Raw genomic sequence first — 18806 nt, forward strand, 5'->3', positions numbered from 1 at the left:
ACTTGTAGGTATATCAAAAGACTGACTTCTGTTTAATGAATTTCAGGTTTTGGCACCAGTATTGTCACCAGTGCCAGTAACATTTTTATTCTTTCAGTTTTTGTGTTTTCTATGAAACCTCTCCAAAGGCTGTCTTTTCAACAAATACAAATATTTTTTTATTTTAAAATATCTGGAAAGATGCATGGAAAAATTGCAACCAGCCATATAGCATATTCACTTATAAGACATTAGCATATATCCATGCTCTCTCATATGCTTTGAACCCACAGTAACTGAGACAGCCTTTGTAAAGATCTTGAGGAGTAGAAGAGAATGAGATCTAACTTTATTCCACATCATGAAATGATAGACATAGTCTAAACTTGCCATTGTAGCACAATATTAATACTGTCTGCATATTGAACAGTGTTACAGTGGTTTATTTTTATATAATCCACATTCCATACCTGTGATTATCTTTGCAAAAAAGCCTGTCCTTTTGGATATAAGACTTTAGCAATTTGAATTGTTTCCAGTGCTGCAGAGGACTACATCTCTGGAACTGAGAAGGCAAGAGGCGAAAAGGAAATTTGTGCTAAAGTTAAATATAAACAATCTAGAAGAAATAATATCTTTTAATGTTACTTTTTGTGAAGATGTTTTGAGTCGCAAAGGACTCATTTTTTTACTGTCATTTAAATACTTAAATTTACATTCATTAGTAAGTACTTAGTGAATAAAATATTGGTCGTGGTTATTATTTTGTGGAAAATACTGAAAAGAGTAAAGTGTGTTTGAGCATATGTATGTAAAGAATCATTAAGCTACCATTCAAAAAGAAAAAAGATGAAGTTGTGAATATTATGTAGTTTCACAGAGTAATTCTAGGAGAGGAAATTATTTGCAATTGAATTTCTATTGAGGATTGGGATCTTATTTGACTGAAATAGAGTCATGAATTAGATTTTCTTCTTGTTAAAGAGAACGTAGCATATTTTGTAGCATTCCTCAGCAAACTTAGCTTTGATATGGTTCATTTTATGATTTAATAATTAAATAATTATTGAATGGCTGAGGATTTCAATAGTAGAAGAATGGGTAACAGTTCAGAGCTATCATGAAGCAAGAATTGGCAGGATTTGTTGGCAAGCCACTGAGTGGATGAATAAATAGGATATCAAGGTTAAGAACTGTAATAAAGAAGAGGATGGTGGAGATAGGAACTTACAGATGTCATACAATGTAGCTGATACGCTTTTACCATGTAGAGATTCACTTTATGACTGAGCATTCAATTATAGATGTCAGAAAAACATCAGCAGGGTGAAGAGGAGAAACCAGATCCAAAATGTAAGTTAGATAGTTGCTGAAGTAGTGATGGGGGTAAGAATAATAAGAGCAAGTGAAGTCAGCCTGCCTACTTTTCTGAGGCAGAAGGGAATTTAGAGTTTCTGTGTTTGTGCCCTGCTGTCTCGTGCAGTCCCTCTTCCCTTATCCCCCGACTGCTGACTCCTTTCACACTGTGACTTGTCTTCACTCTGAGCTGTGACTGAGCACCAACATAGACCAAGTAAAGAGCTTGGGTGAATGGCATCCTGAGGGGATGGTGGCTTTCAGACGGGCCACCTGAGGTCATCTAGGCTCAGTGTGGTGTCACTGGGATGACTCCTACCAGCTGAGTGGATGTGGGCTGTTCTCAGTGCCTTGTGCTGTTGATACCAGCTGCCTCTGTGGACTGAGGCAGTCATTGCATGTCATCACTATTCTCTAGGTCATCTTTGTATTTAAAAAATATATTTGAACAATAGACTTGAGGTCTGATGTTCTTTTTTTTTAATAACCAGCTGTTCCAGTGAAGTCCTTCAAAATACCTGCTAGATCTAGCAAAGGTGTCAGAAGGTACTACATTGATCCAGAGAAAACATAGTTTTGCTCTTGAAGCAATTCTCAAACTAAGCTGAATGTTCTCTGTTGGAAATATTCTTGTAACCAGAAAGTGAAATCTTAGCACGTAAAAATGTTATAATAAATGTTTCTTTTTTCTAGATTAAAATAGGAAGCACTGTTTTCATGAAGTGACCGTACATATCAGAGGGATGTGTGGGATACCAAATGATGATAAGTTTGGATAGAAGAGTGCTGGAGAAACAGATGGTTTTCTGTGTAAACCTGAGAAAGAACCCTACCTTTAAAACTGTTATTCTACTTATGTAACATGAAGCACAGCCCAACTTCACTAAAAATTACATAAAAGCTGTGGAGGACAAAATAGGGAAAAAAGTGTAATCTTGAAGGATGATTGACTAGGGCTTTTTCTTATTGTTGAAGTAAAATGTAGCTGGCTACTGATTCCAGGGCTGTGCAGCGATAGTGGTTACGAAGTGCATCAAAGTCAGAGTTTGTGGTCTCCCTGCTGCTTTAAAAATATGCATCAGATAAATGGTTAAAATATTTTCATGAATTACTGTTTAAAATGGATATGCCCTTGCATAAAACAGAACTAATAATTTCTCTATTTCCACACAGCCGAGGCAACGAGAATAGACTAGCACTACGACGGCAGACCATTCTCCGAGAGAAGGGGAGGAGGCAGGCCAGTCGAGGGCCAGCGTATATGTTTAATGACCACTCAACAAGTCTTTCTCTTGAGGAGGAGCGCTTTTTGGATGCAGCAGAATATGGAAATATTCCAGTGATTCGCAAAATGCTGGAAGAATGTCCCTCACTCAATGTGAACTGTGTGGACTATATGGGGCAGAACGCTTTGCAACTGGCAGTTGCCAATGAGCACCTGGAGATCACAGAACTTCTGCTGAAGAAGGAGAACCTGTCTCGGGTTGGGGATGCCTTGCTTTTGGCTATTAGCAAAGGTTATGTTCGGATAGTGGAAGCCATCCTAAACCACCCTGCATTTGCCGAAGGCAAGAGGCTTGCATTGAGCCCTAGCCAGTCGGAGCTCCAGCACGATGACTTCTATGCGTACGATGAAGATGGCACACGGTTTTCCCATGATGTTACACCGATCATTCTGGCTGCACACTGCCATGAATATGAGATCGTCCACACTCTGCTGAGAAAAGGAGCTCGGATCGATAGGCCACATGACTATTTCTGCAAGTGCAGTGAATGCAATCAGAAGCAAAAGCATGACTCTTTCAGCCATTCTAGATCCAGAATCAATGCCTACAAAGGTCTGGCCAGCCCTGCTTATCTGTCTTTGTCCAGTGAAGACCCTGTAATGACTGCCTTAGAGCTCAGCAATGAGCTGGCTGTGCTTGCCAACATTGAAAAAGAGTTTAAGGTGAGTAGAGACAGAATCACAGAATCACAGAATCACCTAGGTTGGAAAGGACCTTGAAGATCATCTAGTCCAACCTTTAACCTAGCATTGGCAGTTTCCAACTACACCATATCCCTCAGCGCTATGAGTCGCAAGGTTCAATCAAAGGTCTTTCTCCCATTCCTTGAGCAGTAAGAGATCAGCATCATCTTCATAAATCAGCAGGATAATGTGGGAAAATATGTAATTGTTTAATGAATGGAAGATTTAAATCTTTGGGAATGTCTTACTGCTCTGTGCTGATTGTGATTCATGCTGCTTATATAGCATGTGCCAGTGAAGTAATTTTCTACTTCCTATCAGGCAGGATGGTAAAGGAGGCCCTTCAAACCCATGGGTGAAGCTGGCTTAGGATAGGGGGAAAGAGAAGAATATAGTGGTACACTTTGGTCACTTATGCAAGACAAATTGCACGATTCTATTAAACCCTCATGCATTCTCATTATTTTCTCATAGTTGGACTGAAAGCTTTCTCACTCCTCGCAATGTTTTGCATTTATTCACAAAAGGACTCTAAATAATGTCCTTCTTTTCCTTTTTTAATGTGCTGCTTTTCTCTGGTTTGTCTACTCACCTCTTCCTCTTTTTACTTATTTGTACTTAGTTATATGTGAACACTGTGAAGTTAAAGTCTTTTTCAGTGTTATATAGAATTTTTAATGTTTCACAAATGCATGATTTTGAAAAAAAGAGTTGCGACCCAGGGATTCAAGGCCCCTAAGATCCTTGAAGCATGAGTGTTCTTTGAGTTTTTTTTAATGTAGATACAGTGGTGCACAACCTACAAAAATATTTGCCACAGTTTATTTGTGTTAAGATAGTAAGAATGTAAGCTTTTTGCTCTCAGTAAATGCAAAGGCAGGTCTTCTGAGAATGTTGACAGTGTTAATTATGACCTAGGTTAGCTAAAATCCTTTGGAGTGGGTTTACCTCATGGGACTCTTTTGAAAGCAGGTGCTAATATACAATATTGCTGTGACAGAGGAAGATATGTAGACTTTGCTAGCAGGAGAGCAGACCCCCTCCAAAGCAGTAATAGAATCATTTCCATTGTGTTAGGAATGGTTTGAAGTTGCCATGATCAGTGTTTAATGTTAATCTTCTTAGCAGTGGCACAGTTCACAAGGCTGTGAACCTGTCTCTGCTCAGCCAACCTGAGCTGAGGTGCTGCAATTCTGAGTTAATTACTTGTGACTTGTGCTCATAGGTGTGGCATCAATCTGTTGTAAGAAGCTGAAATATTTATTGGAGAGGCAAAAGAAGGCAAAGGAATGTGTAAGGAGATCTTAAGAGCAGCGGCTAAACAGCTGGAATAGGAGCAGAGGAAGATTTTTATTTTATATCAATAAGACAAAATGCTGAGAAGAGCATTTCAGCTTAATGCGGACAATGAACATCTGCCCCATGAAGTTCCTGGCGGAAATTCTTAGGACTTCAGTGGACTGAGATTTTATCCACTGCTTTAATGTATGGTTCAGAAAAGAGTATTTAAACCACACTCTTGTTTCTTTCTCTTTAGCAGCTGCTGAAGATATGAACAAAAGGACTTGATTAGCTTAAAGGGGAGTAAATTTAGAACAGAACAGAAAAACATTTTTCATACACCATAAATGTAGCCTGTTAAGTTCACAGCTATGTTGAGATAAATAGCATGTCTCATTTGTAGGGGCTGTATAGCTCCATTTACCGCGATTGGAGCGACACAAACTAAAATTATTATAAAGATAAATAAAATCATCATCTGAACAGTCAGCAAGAAGTGTCCTTCAGATGTATGCTGCAGTACATAACCGGTGAGATGAACTGGGACCACAGTATTTGTCTGTGGTGCCTCCAGGGCAGGGAACGGAGCACATGGGTGAGAAAAGATGAGCTGGTTCAGAGCAGGCTTCTGCAGCCTGCCCCGGAGTACCATGAGGAGGTCCTTTGTCTGTGTAACCTGGCTCATCCCTGAGTGACTTTTGGTTTTTTAGTTCTTCTTTTGTCTCAGTTGCCTTCTCTAAAATTAGAGCTCCACTTCCAGTTCACTGCAACAGAGATTTTGAGGTACTGTCCCTTGGCAGAAACAGGAGGCTAGACAAAAGACAGAGCAGCTCCATATTGCTGGGTGTTAATCAGCCATGCTCTGCTGGGGACGTGCATACTCTAAAGAGTAGAGGGAAGGTGAAATTTAACTCTGCCTTAATTTAAGGTTTCATCGGGAGCAGGTGGCTGGCAACATAAGGTCTTTTGGGAATGTTTTTGTAGGTAATAAAATCATGTGGTGGCTCTGGATAAATATTAAAGACCGTGGAGTATATTTATACATGCATTGACAAGAGTTAACATTTACACTATTGATAAGTGATAACATTTACAGTATCTAGGCAGGCTGGGGGTTTGGCTGAGAAATACCTGGCTTAGGTTCAGTGCAGGCAGTACAAAGGTTGTGTGTACAAGTTGCAGGAAATGGACACTGTTGTCTTTGCCGAGTCTGGTCTTGTTTGTGCTCCTGCAAGCTCATACCTCTGCTTGGAGCAATTTATCTAACCATTGTTACCCTTACTTTATTTCAGGAGTTTTATACAATGATCAGGATAGTGTGGCCCCTGCATAAAAATGTGTTTTTATTAAAAATGTGTTACACATGTTAGTGTAATCAAAACAAGTATATTTTATAGTGCGTAGATTAGCTGTTCATGGCAAATCTTTAGCTCCACCTAGAGTTTGCCTGAGCGATTTAAAGTATTTCAAACATTAGCTAAATTAAAATTGAACTTTCTGGTAATACACTGTTTTAAAAGTCACCTATTTTATAGTACTGATGGGGTATTTTTGCAGAGGAGCTTCCTAGTGGGTGCCTATAGCAACCAGTGGCACAGACAATTCCCAGGTCTTCCTCAGAGGCAATGGAAAGGGTTAATGCTCAACTGTGATGGTGGTTGTTTCATGACTATCTTATAAGTTACTCCTCTCTCCTGTCTTACACCATCAGGTAATGTTAGAGATAACACCAACCATGAAGATGATTCATGCAAAATAGGAAATGCTGTAATTAGTGGAAACTACTATTCTCTGGAATAAACTCCTTTCTTTGCTTCAAACCCCTGTAGCAGTATCATCCAGCATTACATGCCTGTTGCATTTGGTTGCAGATACTGTTTTTACAAGTGTTTTGGAGGATCATTCTTTATAAGGAGTAAAACCAGAAAAAAGTAGAAGATGACTTCTGAAGAAACACTAACTGGACAGATGTGTCAAGCACAGCGTAGGAATATTTTTGTACCAACCAAACAGCTAATTCAGGCTTCCCGAGTAATTCTGAGATCTTCAGGATTTTCTGAACGCCATTTAATTTAGCTCTTTATGACATGGCTAAGTGTGCAGCTTTACAACATATGATATTATACAGAATATTTGTATTTTGGGTGATTGTGCTTGTATTTTCTGTCATCTAAATTGTATGCCCACCCTAGAGCTAATATCTCTTCTATGTTTATAAGGATGTAGGTGATATCTGACAAATGTTGTCCTGCAGAGATGTGGCCTGGAGTCTTGAGAGGGACAGCTGTGACCCAGTGCTGTTCAAAATGGATAAGATTTGCATTTAGTACAAAGTTCACTGCAGCTATAATGGCAACAGATTGTTTTGTTGTTTAATGGGATGGATTAGAAAATGTATTTTTAGATTAAACACATATATGTTACTGTTTGCTATAAATTAATACCCCTAACAAGGTTGTCTGAGTTTGCTTTTGTGATGAGAAGCAAAATTCAATTTATCATCTCATCTTCTGTTTGTTTTCATTTATACAACCCCCAGTACAGAAATCAGATACCAATCTTCATTATGGGTATTGTCAGCTCTCTTAAAGAAAAGTTAACCACCTTTTAGAGAAGGAGAGCTGAGGCACTGAAGGAGTAAGGGCCACCTTTGTAAGGGGAATAATGTGTTTATCTACCTACTAAGATGCCTAAATTCAACATTTAGGTACCACTTACATTCACAAGGTACTTTGAAATCCTAAATCCTCACATAGCAGTACCTGTGTTTCTGGTCTTGGCCTCTACAGTTGACTAAGCAGGGTCAGGACGTGGTCTGAAGCACTGCTCCATCTCATCTGCGGGGTTCAGTGTCAGCCTGCGTCCTGAGAGTATTTTCATCCCAGGCACAGTGTGGGGGACAGCAAGAGCCTGTGGCTGATCAGAGGAGGCTGCGTGAAATCCTCTTTCTTCTGGGCTGTGGTGATGCTCTCTGACTCTCCTGGCCATGCTCTGCTGCTTGCGTGGTCAGAGATAAGACAAATCATGATCAGCTGAGGTTTTCAGCATGACTGTGGCCTGCTTGCTCCCTTACCCAGGACACCAAAACAGTCTGTGGCTGCTCCTACCATAAAGAGCAGGTGACCCCTCTCAGCAGCAGCCACTGTCACCCCCAGCCCTCCTGTCATTCCTCTGCCACCAGCATCTTTTTCCCCTGGTTTCTCATCCCCCACAGTGCTCACCCCAAATCATCACCTTCCTTTTGCAGGGTGGGAGAATCCAGTGCTGCCCCCTCATCCTTGGTGTGGCAAAATTTGGCAAAATTGGGTTTTTCCTAAACTGCTGAGAAGCCTTGAAGCAACGTTGTCACATGGGTAAAGAAAGCACATGCATGCTTTATTGCAGAATTAAGGGCTGATTCTTTTTAAAGCCTCCAACTGTAATTTAATTGCTAACTACCTTCTCAAGTCTCCCAGGAGTGCTTTTTTAATTCATTAAGTTTACAATTTGCAGTAAAGGAGAACTCATGGAATTATCCATGTGCCTTTGGCCATTTAAAAAAATAAGTTAAGCCAAACAAATTACCACATTCCCTTGGCTCACATTAATGGTAAGAGACATGTGAGACTCTGGGGGAGGGTGAACTTTCTGTGCATGTGTGACAACGAGACACTGAGAGAGCGAGAAGAGTGTATTAATCATTTTTGCTGTCACTACATATTTAAGTAAACCAAGGAGACAAGGGGCAAGAGGCAGCCTGTGCAGTAGTCTCTGCAAGTTAACACAATTTCTTAGAAACAAAGCTGCCGGGCTAGAGCTACCTGCCCTGTGTTCAGACCCTGACAAATCTTCCTGTAGCAGTTTAAGACATTATCATCCCATCTGTCCTCCATAACCTTCCCTGAAAGAATAAATTTTTCATAAGGGAATGCATCTCAAGACAGCAAACTGTGAACCGGAGCAGGGACGTGCGTTGCCTTCAGCAGTCTCTGCTGTGTTACAGCCGTCCTGTGCCGCGGCTGGGGTGCAGGCAGCGATGCTGGGTGCTGCTCAGTTCCCCAAAGCTCGTTTGCTGTAACCTGACCACCAAGGACATCTCAGCTCAGCTACCACCACTGATCACAGCTGTGGCAGTATTTCACGGGAGGGGAAGCTGTTTTACTGCATTTACAAATGAGAAAAGAAACTGATGGGGTTTATGGATGAGTTTACTGGGTGCTAATATATACCGTGTACAAACCTAAATTCAGAAGGGATAATTCTGCAAAGTGTGAGTGGAGGTATCTGGCTATTTCTAAAAGTGCCCATTCATTTTGGTAAACAGGACCACACTCAGAAAAAAATCATAATCTTCATTAGAATAAATTACCATATATGATTTGTGTTTTGAGACTACCCAAAGGCATTGGACTCCACCATGGATTAATGGTCTCCTCACATACTGTTTTGAAAATCCGTGTCATGTCTTAGTCACCAGAGCTGGAAAATACTGATGAAGAGTGTGTGTGAGTGTGCATGTATATATGTATCTTCTACCATAAAATATGCACATACCAATATATTACAAATATATTACAATATTTTGCAATATTTGTGAAGGTGAAATTATTGTGTTCCTAAATTTATTGAAAACTACTCCTTTTTTCATTTGATGATTTAAGGGTGATTTTCAAGGGTCATTTGGAACAATTCATGGTACCTAATCATACAAAGATGCATAATCTGACTCCATGTTTTTCCTTTGTGAATCTCAAATGGCTACTTTGCCTTTCATTTTGAAGAGGACATTTATTTATTAAAATGATTGATTACTGAATCTTATCTTAGCTGCTGCTACAAAAATGAAAGCCAAACAGAAGGTGTTATATTACTCTCAAAAAATGTCTTTCTGTAGTGCCAAGAAGTCAGGATTTTGGTTAATCTCTCTTGTTATTCTTCTGAAGAAACAGAAAATAAATAATACTATAATAAAATACACAGCATGTCATGAAATGGTTAGTTTTAGTATTTAGCTTCTGTTGCCTTTGTAGAGAAATGACATTGAAGTTTCTTTCTCTTTTATGACAGATCTGAGCTATCTTGCTTACATTATTAAAAAAATAAATCACTAGCAGTTTTATGTAGACATATAATAGTGTCTATAACTGTTTGTCTAAGCATGTTTGCATCCATCTAAGTAAAGTGAAATGTAAAACTTGGATGCAATCCTTTAATATATCCAAGTAATAAACTGGTATTGTGGTGCTGGGGGTAATAAAGCACAAACATGCATGAAGTACACCCTCAGCAAATAAATTAGGATATTCTGTATACTCAAAATAATGGTTTCTCTTCCAGGGTATGCATTAGATGGCAGTTAGTACGAAGGAAGTAATTAAAAAGAAGGGACTAAAGAGACTAAGAGTGGGAGAAGGGGGAATGCTATGAAGAACAGACCAGAAGAGGGGGAAATGTATCACGGTAACAAAAACATTCATAGAAAGTTACTTTGAACATGAAATAGAGACCATATGAGCAGTCCTGTATGGTGTGGGTTAGCTGGAGTTTTTTTCATTCTTTTGGGAAAAATTCTACAGTAATTTCATCTTTTTAAGACATTAAAATTAGCAGAGATCACAAAAATACCAGAAGTTGTTGACACATGTATGAGTAAATCTCTCGTAAGACTTGGGCCAGGGACAATATATCTGTACACATTTTTTAGCTTTAGATATACATCTATTTATCCATCTAATTCCCTGTCTGTCTAGTGATATTCATCTTTTATGACCCAAACACAGCTGCAAGAAAGGAGTGGTTAAAGAACTGAGGATTGCAGTGATCAAAGTATCTTTTTCTGGTTTGACTTATGCCTTGAAGAAAACAGTGACTGCAAAGAATATTTGGTAGTTAAAGCAATCAGCAACTGAACCTGCAGTTGTAGAGCAACATTTTGGCTCACATGGCGAAGTCTGTCATGAGATATTTGAGCTAAAGAGCATTGAGAGTTGGAGATGTGGTATTACCGTGCTATCTGTGGCACTGCTGACACTGCTGGAAAACGGCAATCAAATCTTGTGTTTGCAAGCTAAAAGGGATGTTGGAAAATGAGAAAGATAAGATTTACAAGAATCATTCAAGACCTAAGAAAATTCAATATATTTATGTAATTCTCCAGAAGGTTGGGAAGTTGTTACATGTTCTCTCTAGGATACTCATCTTGTCCAACTGAGATCTCTACATTGTAACTGTCTACATCTGAGCTAGTTATCTAGACTTCTGTGACAGTCAGTGAATAGAAAATTTTCCCCTATGCTATTCATCTTAACTTGAAATAGTCATTAAAATATGTCATATTTTATATGTCACAGTATTTCTGAAAGCGTTTTTTTACTTTCAGTTGACTCTAAAGCAAGTCTAGAGAAGTAACTCAGGTGTAAAAGTTGGTAACATAGATGTCCAAGGTGACCAAGGTGAGACGAATCTCACACTTTGGACATTCAGGGGAAGTAGATGACTGATAACAAAGTGCTGTTAATATACTGGAAAAAAACATGACGAGATACAAACAAACTATTGATGCTCACAGATATGTAGCTGGTGTGTAGAACTATTTCTCTTGTGTTAGGTTTAAACAGCAAGATATCATTCTTCTTTTCTTTTCTAGAATGATTACAAGAAATTGTCTATGCAATGCAAGGATTTTGTAGTTGGACTCCTTGATTTGTGCAGAAATACAGAAGAAGTGGAAGCTATTTTGAATGGTGATGTAGAGATGAGCCATAATAATGGAGAACATGGTCGCCCCAGCCTTAGCCGCTTAAAACTCGCCATTAAGTATGAAGTTAAGAAAGTAAGCAATTATGTTGATCAAATAGACATGTCATGATAGTGGTATTAAATTGTGTTATTATTGAATGTTTATGTTTTGGTAGCCTATGACCCTTAAATAAACATTTTGGCCCTTCTGCGCAGTGTACTTTACCAACAAAAGAATACTTACCCCAAATAGCTTGCAATAAAACAAGAAGTAGATATTCAGGGTGGATACCGGTCACAGTGAGTATAAGAACAAATGGCTCTAAAAAAAATGTGTACTTATATGCAAAATTTGCAGATATTTACTTGGTTTTAGGTTTATTCTATTTTTTTAAAAAAAGAGGGAAGAAATTTGCACTACTTCTGCAGCCTGGAAAAGTATAAGATTTAATAAAAAACAGAGGATAGCGCAGCAGTCCTTTGCACTGCATGATAACAAATACTGATACACATTTTTTTCAAGCTGTTGTGTCTTACTCAGAAAGTTGAGAAAACTTAATGAAATTGCGTGTCTCCCAGAAAATTTATATTTGTTTGTATAGATGATCAGAAACACAATCTAGGAGTAGTAGTTCTGTGGTTCTCACTTCTGAAGAACAGCAGACTCCAGGCAGTGTTGAATACAGGGGTTATCATCCCTTCTTTGGCTTAGTTTCATTTCTGCTGTCAGTTTAATACTCTAGTCTGCATCTGAAAAGTGCTCAAGGAACAAGGGAGAAATTGTTTATGTGATGAAATTTGTACAATTGAAGGTCAGGAAGATACAGCTCAGGAATATACTTTGAAAGCAGGTTACCCTAAAGTAGAGCTATTTCCTGACAGAGCAGCACGACCTTTGACATAACTTTTCCTACATAATGAAGTGGATCAGATCGCTGTGAAAATAAACAGTATCTTATTTTACCCCCCCCCAAAAAAACAGGTAGGGAGTCAGTACTCTTAAAAAATCCGGTATGGACTGAACAAACAGATCTAATTTATAAGACAAGAGTTGTAGGTTTTTTACAAAAATTGGCTTGACATCTCTGGAGGACACCTAAAACACTTATATGTGAGGAGAATTTATGTGTTCATGAAGGGAAGAAAAGAAAAAAAACCCATTTTGACTGAATAGCACCTACCAGCATATGAATGCAAACCAGCAAAACACTTAGCAAGCTACGATCACTAAAGAGAGCTGAAAAAACTTTTGAAGAAAAGATACCACATTGACCTTGTCCTTCATAGTATTTGAGTCCTAATTCTTGCTTAAAGTGAACTTTCTTTCAACACTTTCTCTTGCCTGAATAAAGACGTTTCTTGCACTTTCAGCCAGTCATATACAGAACTATTCTAGAAGAAAAATACTAGATTCAGTTAAATTTTTAATTGTATTTCAAGGTCTAGACTTAAAAATTTACAGTGTGCAAGAATCCTCTGTTTATTAATATCTACTTTTGTAATATGCTTCTTATACTCTCCAGAGGTTTTGACAGAAAACAGGGTTATAGGCCAAACTTCTCAGTTTTTCAGAGTTTGTCCAAAAGATTCCAGAACCAAGTTATAAATAGTCTTTATCTAATTTCCTGCAAAAGTGACAGCTTTTTTCTTATGCCAGCTGAAAAAAAATGGTATTTTCCATGTTAGCATGTGAAAAATAAGGCATCTTCTTTCTTTCATAACTAAAGGCTATATAACGACCTTTGCAGAACAAAGACTTGAAGTTTTAAAATTTCTGAAGTAGTAACATGAAAGTTATAAATGTCAGAAACAAGTAGAGTTTGCCTGGATAAAGTTTATGTTTAATTACCCTTAGATGGAAATTAATAGTTTGTGATGGAACACAGTGTCAATACAATAGTAGGTTTTTTAATTAAAGGATTTATTGTTGCTGATAGCAACATGCCTGCATACTGGGAGATTATGCTCATCAAAAAACTTTTTCTTATACCCTTGTTAATGCTCCTTTGAATATAAGCCGAGTTGTTGCTATTCCAACATTCTTAATGTGCTTCATATATCTGTTATTTTAATAAAAGATATTCTGATAGCAATATCCTTTTTGTGCTCCTTTTCTTTGTTACAGTTTGTAGCACATCCAAACTGCCAGCAACAGCTTCTCTCAATCTGGTATGAGAATTTGTCAGGTTTACGACAGCAGACCATGGCAGTGAAGTTTCTGGTTGTTCTTGCAGTTGCAGTAGGACTGCCATTCCTCTCAATGGCTTACTGGATTGCTCCTTGCAGTAAGGTCAGTCTGTGAAATCTTGTAATGGCCTTTTATTAACTCCCGTATCATCTGTATGTAGATTCCTGTTTGGCAAAGATGAAGCATGAGTATAAATTACTGACATGTTTAAATACTACTTTATAAAGGTGTTATTTTAAAGCTGAGTTAGAATGGAATGGCTACAGGATTGCATGTTCTGACAATTGTAATTAAGACAGGTAAATGTATTGTGTTAAATGCGATGTATATGAAATTACAATGGTTGAGCAAGAGTTGCCTTGTAGAAATTAATACTTTAGAAACAATGAGTCAAACTATTTAGTTGTTGCCTTAGTAGGCGGATGCAGAGGATCCTCATTTCCCATTGATTCAGAACTAGACTTAAGTTCAAGCTGTGGGTTGATTCTAATTACCTCAAAGGCAATTTTATTTTTGATGATTAAAAGTTAATAAATAAAAGTTGCTGAAACATGAATGCCAGAAATCAAAACAGTGATCATCAGTTTTCTAGAAATCAAAGTGAACTGTGTTGGCTTGTCAAGACAGTGCTAATACTCATTATATTTCATGAGGTTTTTAAAGCAGTCACGCAGCCTCCCCTGCATCCATTTATAAGGCACTGTCTGGATTTGGATGCTGCCACTGTATCTGTTTTGGATGATACATAGTATGGAAAACCTTTCCACTGAAGATGGGTTACAGTCTCTGTCCCATCTGAACTTAGTGTTGAATCTCTGTTTTAGCTGGTCACTATCCGTTTTAAATGCACACCGATGGAAAATTTCCCTTGAGAGTATGTTAGAGGGAACAAATTGGATCCTATAAGAATTATTCAACAGGTTACAGTATAACATCCATGATTTTAGCAGGTTGAATCTTGTGCCACATGCAGTGATTCCAGGGTAAGAGGAAGGTTGAAGGAGAGGACTGAGATCTTTGTGGGTTTTTTTGGTTTTTAATTGGTGGGCCTTTTTTGTTTTGCCATATTTTTCATTTCTTTCAGTCTGGATGATAAAAATCAGTTATATATTTTTCACTTTTCTATATAGTGACTAGGATTTTTATGAATACTTGTGTCTTAAAACACACCTTGAGATTCAACATACTTCAGCAATTGGCTTTCAACTATAGCAGTGACTTATCTATTTGTCATTTTCCTTTTTCAATGATTTATTGGATCTTTAAGTAATTTTGAACCGTTGTACATTCTGAAAAAGCTATTTCAGAGTAGCTTTTTAAGGTTCAAGGGACAACATCCTTTAAGATTTCACTTCCTCTGTCGCTATTGAATCGTCTCATCATGTGATTTATATGATGAATGCTTTCTGTTTCATTATATTCTGCAGATGTAAAATCTAACCCACCTTTTTCACCAGTTGCCATTTCTTACATTGTGCCTCACTCATACTTCAAAATCTGATTCTTCTGTTTTTTGAAGACAAAATGTTCATTGTTTAATTTCAGAAGAGGATAGCTCCAATACAGAAAATGATCTGTATCAACAGAGTCCATTCTGTGTATGAATTGATGGAATTTTATAAATCTCTTCTCGTCCTACTGAGATAAAGTACCCATTCTTTTTTCAGGCTTGGAACTATAGGTCACAGTGACAGAAGAGAGGGAAAGTACTCACAGTATTTATGGTGAAAATAACAGCTTGCAGTGGAGTTATTCTGACACATTTCTTTATATTCTCATGCCATGGCTCTGAGAAAGGCAAAAATGTCTTTATGACATTTGCAAGATCTCAGTCAGTTACCTGTATAGCTGACCAGTTTCCTCTTTAACAAAAAGTTAATTTGAGCTTGGACCACAGATACTGAATTGAGACTTTCAGATCTGGAAGAAATTTCACAGTAATACATGAACAAAGTCCTGTTGATTTAGCAGGAATGCACTAGTGTCAGGTGCCAACAGGACTTAAGATTGCCTCTTATCTGAATTTCTGCCACCAATCTGCATGGAGGGACTTCAAAGTTTTGCGAACTGTTTGCTCTGCATTTCTAATTGGTAATTCAGTGTCACTACTGGCATGATTAACCCAAAACTTCTAGAATACTATTTTATTACATCACATTTTGAAAGAGTAAAAACTTTTTTTCAGTTATCTCCAAGAATCTCTAATGTCTGTGCTGTTCAGCTGTAATTAATAATAGAATTTAGATTGTTAGCTTTATGAATTCATAAGTAATTCAGTCAGCCCTTGGCCAAGATGAGGGCTCTGAATTTAAAATTGAGTCTTCTTTCGCTGTTACCAGCCACCTGGGGTTGGCATTGCTAAAGAAGTAACTTGATAATTCCCTACATGCTTTCTAGAAGCATGTTCTGAGGGTTATACACATTCCTCTTTTGCACTGTGGTAGAGGATAAGAAATTGAAGATTATGCCCAGTAGATGAGGAGCTAGGATATTGTTCTTCATAGAAAAGTATACTCATTCTCTCTTTTTTGTTATCAGGCCTTTTCTCCTTTGTGATAGATGTGCTACCCGGAGTCCTATTATATAATTTCTTTATCAATGCCATAATGTTACAAATTGATTGTTTCTGCAGAGTTACAAGAAGGGAATAATGTGAATCACTGACTCCAGTCCCCAGCGATTTCAGGTGACCCTATATAAAGACAAATACATGTCAAAGTGTCCACAGTATGACTATTGTATATCTTGTCCTAAGCAAAACCAACCTATAAAACACTCTGCAAAACTCTATAGCAAACCAAAGACCATAGCACTGAGGATCAGAAACCAGAAGAAAACTCAAAACAAAATCCCAAACTAAAACCACTTAAATTACATAAAAAGATTCAGAGCATTTAGATCATGTCTTTGGTCTGTGCAACAGGAGGGAATTTTTTATGTCAAAATGCACAGTGAAAGTGTATTAAGGAGGGACTCTAGCTTATAGAAATGCCTAAACTTTCAAGATTATGGCCTTGTCTTTACATGTTGCTCTTTCTTTCTCTGATTTGTATTTTCTGACCTACAGCTTCTCCATAAAGAGATTCAGAATTTTAGGAGTGTCATTTCAACATTTTATTGGATCACTGTTATATGGCAATGTCATTATAACTTCAAGTATTTGTGTAATCAGTTCAACTGTAGTCAGTCTTGCTTCCAGGGAGATTTTACTATGTATATGTAAAAAATACTTTTCTTTCTTTTTTGAAGGGGTGGGAAGGGAGGCGCTGTGAGTTTGGTCTACTATATTTTATATTTTTTGATCAAAGGATATATTAACATTACTTCCTTCAGTATTATTTCTTCTTTTCTGGCTATGTCTGTTTCTGGCATCTGTCTCCTAACCCATCTTTGTTTGTGAACATAACAATAATGCATTTAAAAGGACACAGTCAAGGTACTTTATAATTTTCCAGCTCTGCTTTATTGTGTGTTGTTTATGACTGTTCCTTCCTAGCTTGAAATAAAATCTTTCCCCATGACGGTTACCTGTTCTCTTTGTAGTTCACCCAGAATAATTGGTTGTTGAGGTTCATCTCATGAGACTGACAGAATATTTTATTTAATAAAATATAAATTAATTTTATTGAGTGAAAAACATAACGAGTGGCATGGGTTTGCAAAATAATATAAAGGAGAAAGAAAACCAAATTTTGTGCCTGCTAACCTTGACAGTGTTCCTTTAACAGTATCCTCTTTTTACATTGGTGTAGTTTTCTTACTGTTATCTGTATTTGAGACTTTACCATTTACCTGTATTTGAGATTTACCATCCTCTTATTCTGTGTTTCTGTAAAAGCTGACTGTAAGGACAACAAAATTCTGACTTTGATGTTGAAGCAAGTGTAGCAAAAATGCCAATACCATTAACTTATCTTTCTACTTTCCCCTCCCTTTTCCAGACCAAAGATTGTTATATGTTTCAGCTGAGATCCAAGACACTTGCTTTCAATTCTTTCCAAAGAATTTTTGTTAGATACAGATACTGTCTTAATCTAAAATAAGAAAGTATTTTTCTGCAACTGCCAACTAAGTGAACAAGCTAAGACTTTTACTATTAGTACAGGCCCTCTCAAAAATAAATAATTGCTAAAAGTTCAGCCTTGTGTGAATTTGTATGAAACTTTTAGGTTTTTAAGTGTTGCACTAAACCATTTTAAAGTTGTTTTTGGTCATGACACAGTTGAGGACATTTCCATTAAAGGAGTCAGGAAGGAAGTTAAGACACTACGCTATAAACATAACCTTTTGAGGCCTCATGAATTTTTTTTGAATAAGAAAATAAGTTGGGAAAAGTGCGTAATAGCTGTGCTAAACTGAGTATCACGTCAGCCAGGAAAAAGAATTCTTTAGTCATAATTCACTCCTGGTGATAATATAATGCTTTTAGTAAGTATCAAAATCTCATTTTCCTTGTTGCCTCATAAAGATGAGTAGCAATTAAGAAATTTAACAACTATAAAAGATTTTTCTCTTGATTACCTATAATAAACTTAGATGTCCCCAAATAATTATAGAATTAGTTCAAAACACTAAGTTAAAAATACATTTATGGTGAAACTGATAGATTATCACTCTGAAAATAGCACATAAGTGGAAACATTTCAAGGTGACTGTCAGCATGGCATCGTAGTATACAACTTTTGCCAAATATTTGTTCCTGTGTGTTACTGAAATATATATTTCTCTGTGTTACTGTTCTTTTTATACATTTTTGTTTTGGAAGAAGGCAATGCAATATCCTTGTGTTTCATAACCTCTGTTGCAGCTGGGGAGGATAATGCGTGGACCATTTATGAAGTTTGTAGCCCATGCAGCCTCTTTCACCATTTTCCTTGGTCTACTTGTCATGAATGCTGCGGACAGATTTGATGGCACCAAACTCCGACCTAATGAAACAACAGGAAATGTAAAACAGCTATTTAGGATGAAAACATCCTGTTTCTCATGGATGGAGATGCTCATTATTTCTTGGGTAATAGGTAAAGATTAATTTTCACTTAAATTTGTCTTGCTATGATTTCAGTGAAGCTGGACCCAATTTAATCCTTTGCTATTAATGTTATGTGTAAAAATTGCAACAAAGGGAGTTTATTCAACTGGCTGCATTCCCACATTGGCCTCATGTTTCTTATTGGATGTCAGCAGGGTTCACATGTGCCTAGTTAATCACAAACATTCAGGTTAAGGACTTAGGTGAAATCCACACCATCTGAATATGAATGAATGCATTTTATGAATATCAAAGGAAAGTGTCTACCAGTGTTCTGGGTTTTT

The 18806-nt window shown here is 37.4% G+C and overlaps 1 protein-coding gene across 1 annotated transcript in view; it reads left to right on the forward strand.

The window, feature by feature from the left end:
- Positions 1-18806, forward strand: part of TRPC6 (transient receptor potential cation channel subfamily C member 6) — a 115270-nt gene that overhangs the window by 69371 nt on the left and 27093 nt on the right. The window contains exons 2-5 of the mRNA XM_074817004.1: positions 2509-3283; positions 11211-11396; positions 13428-13592; positions 18298-18511. Coding sequence (XP_074673105.1) covers positions 2509-3283; positions 11211-11396; positions 13428-13592; positions 18298-18511 — 1340 coding nt within the window. The remainder of the gene's footprint in view (positions 1-2508; positions 3284-11210; positions 11397-13427; positions 13593-18297; positions 18512-18806) is intronic.

This window comes from Strix aluco, chromosome 2 (assembly GCF_031877795.1).
Source record: "Strix aluco isolate bStrAlu1 chromosome 2, bStrAlu1.hap1, whole genome shotgun sequence".
NCBI classification, from domain to species: Eukaryota; Metazoa; Chordata; class Aves; order Strigiformes; family Strigidae; genus Strix; species Strix aluco.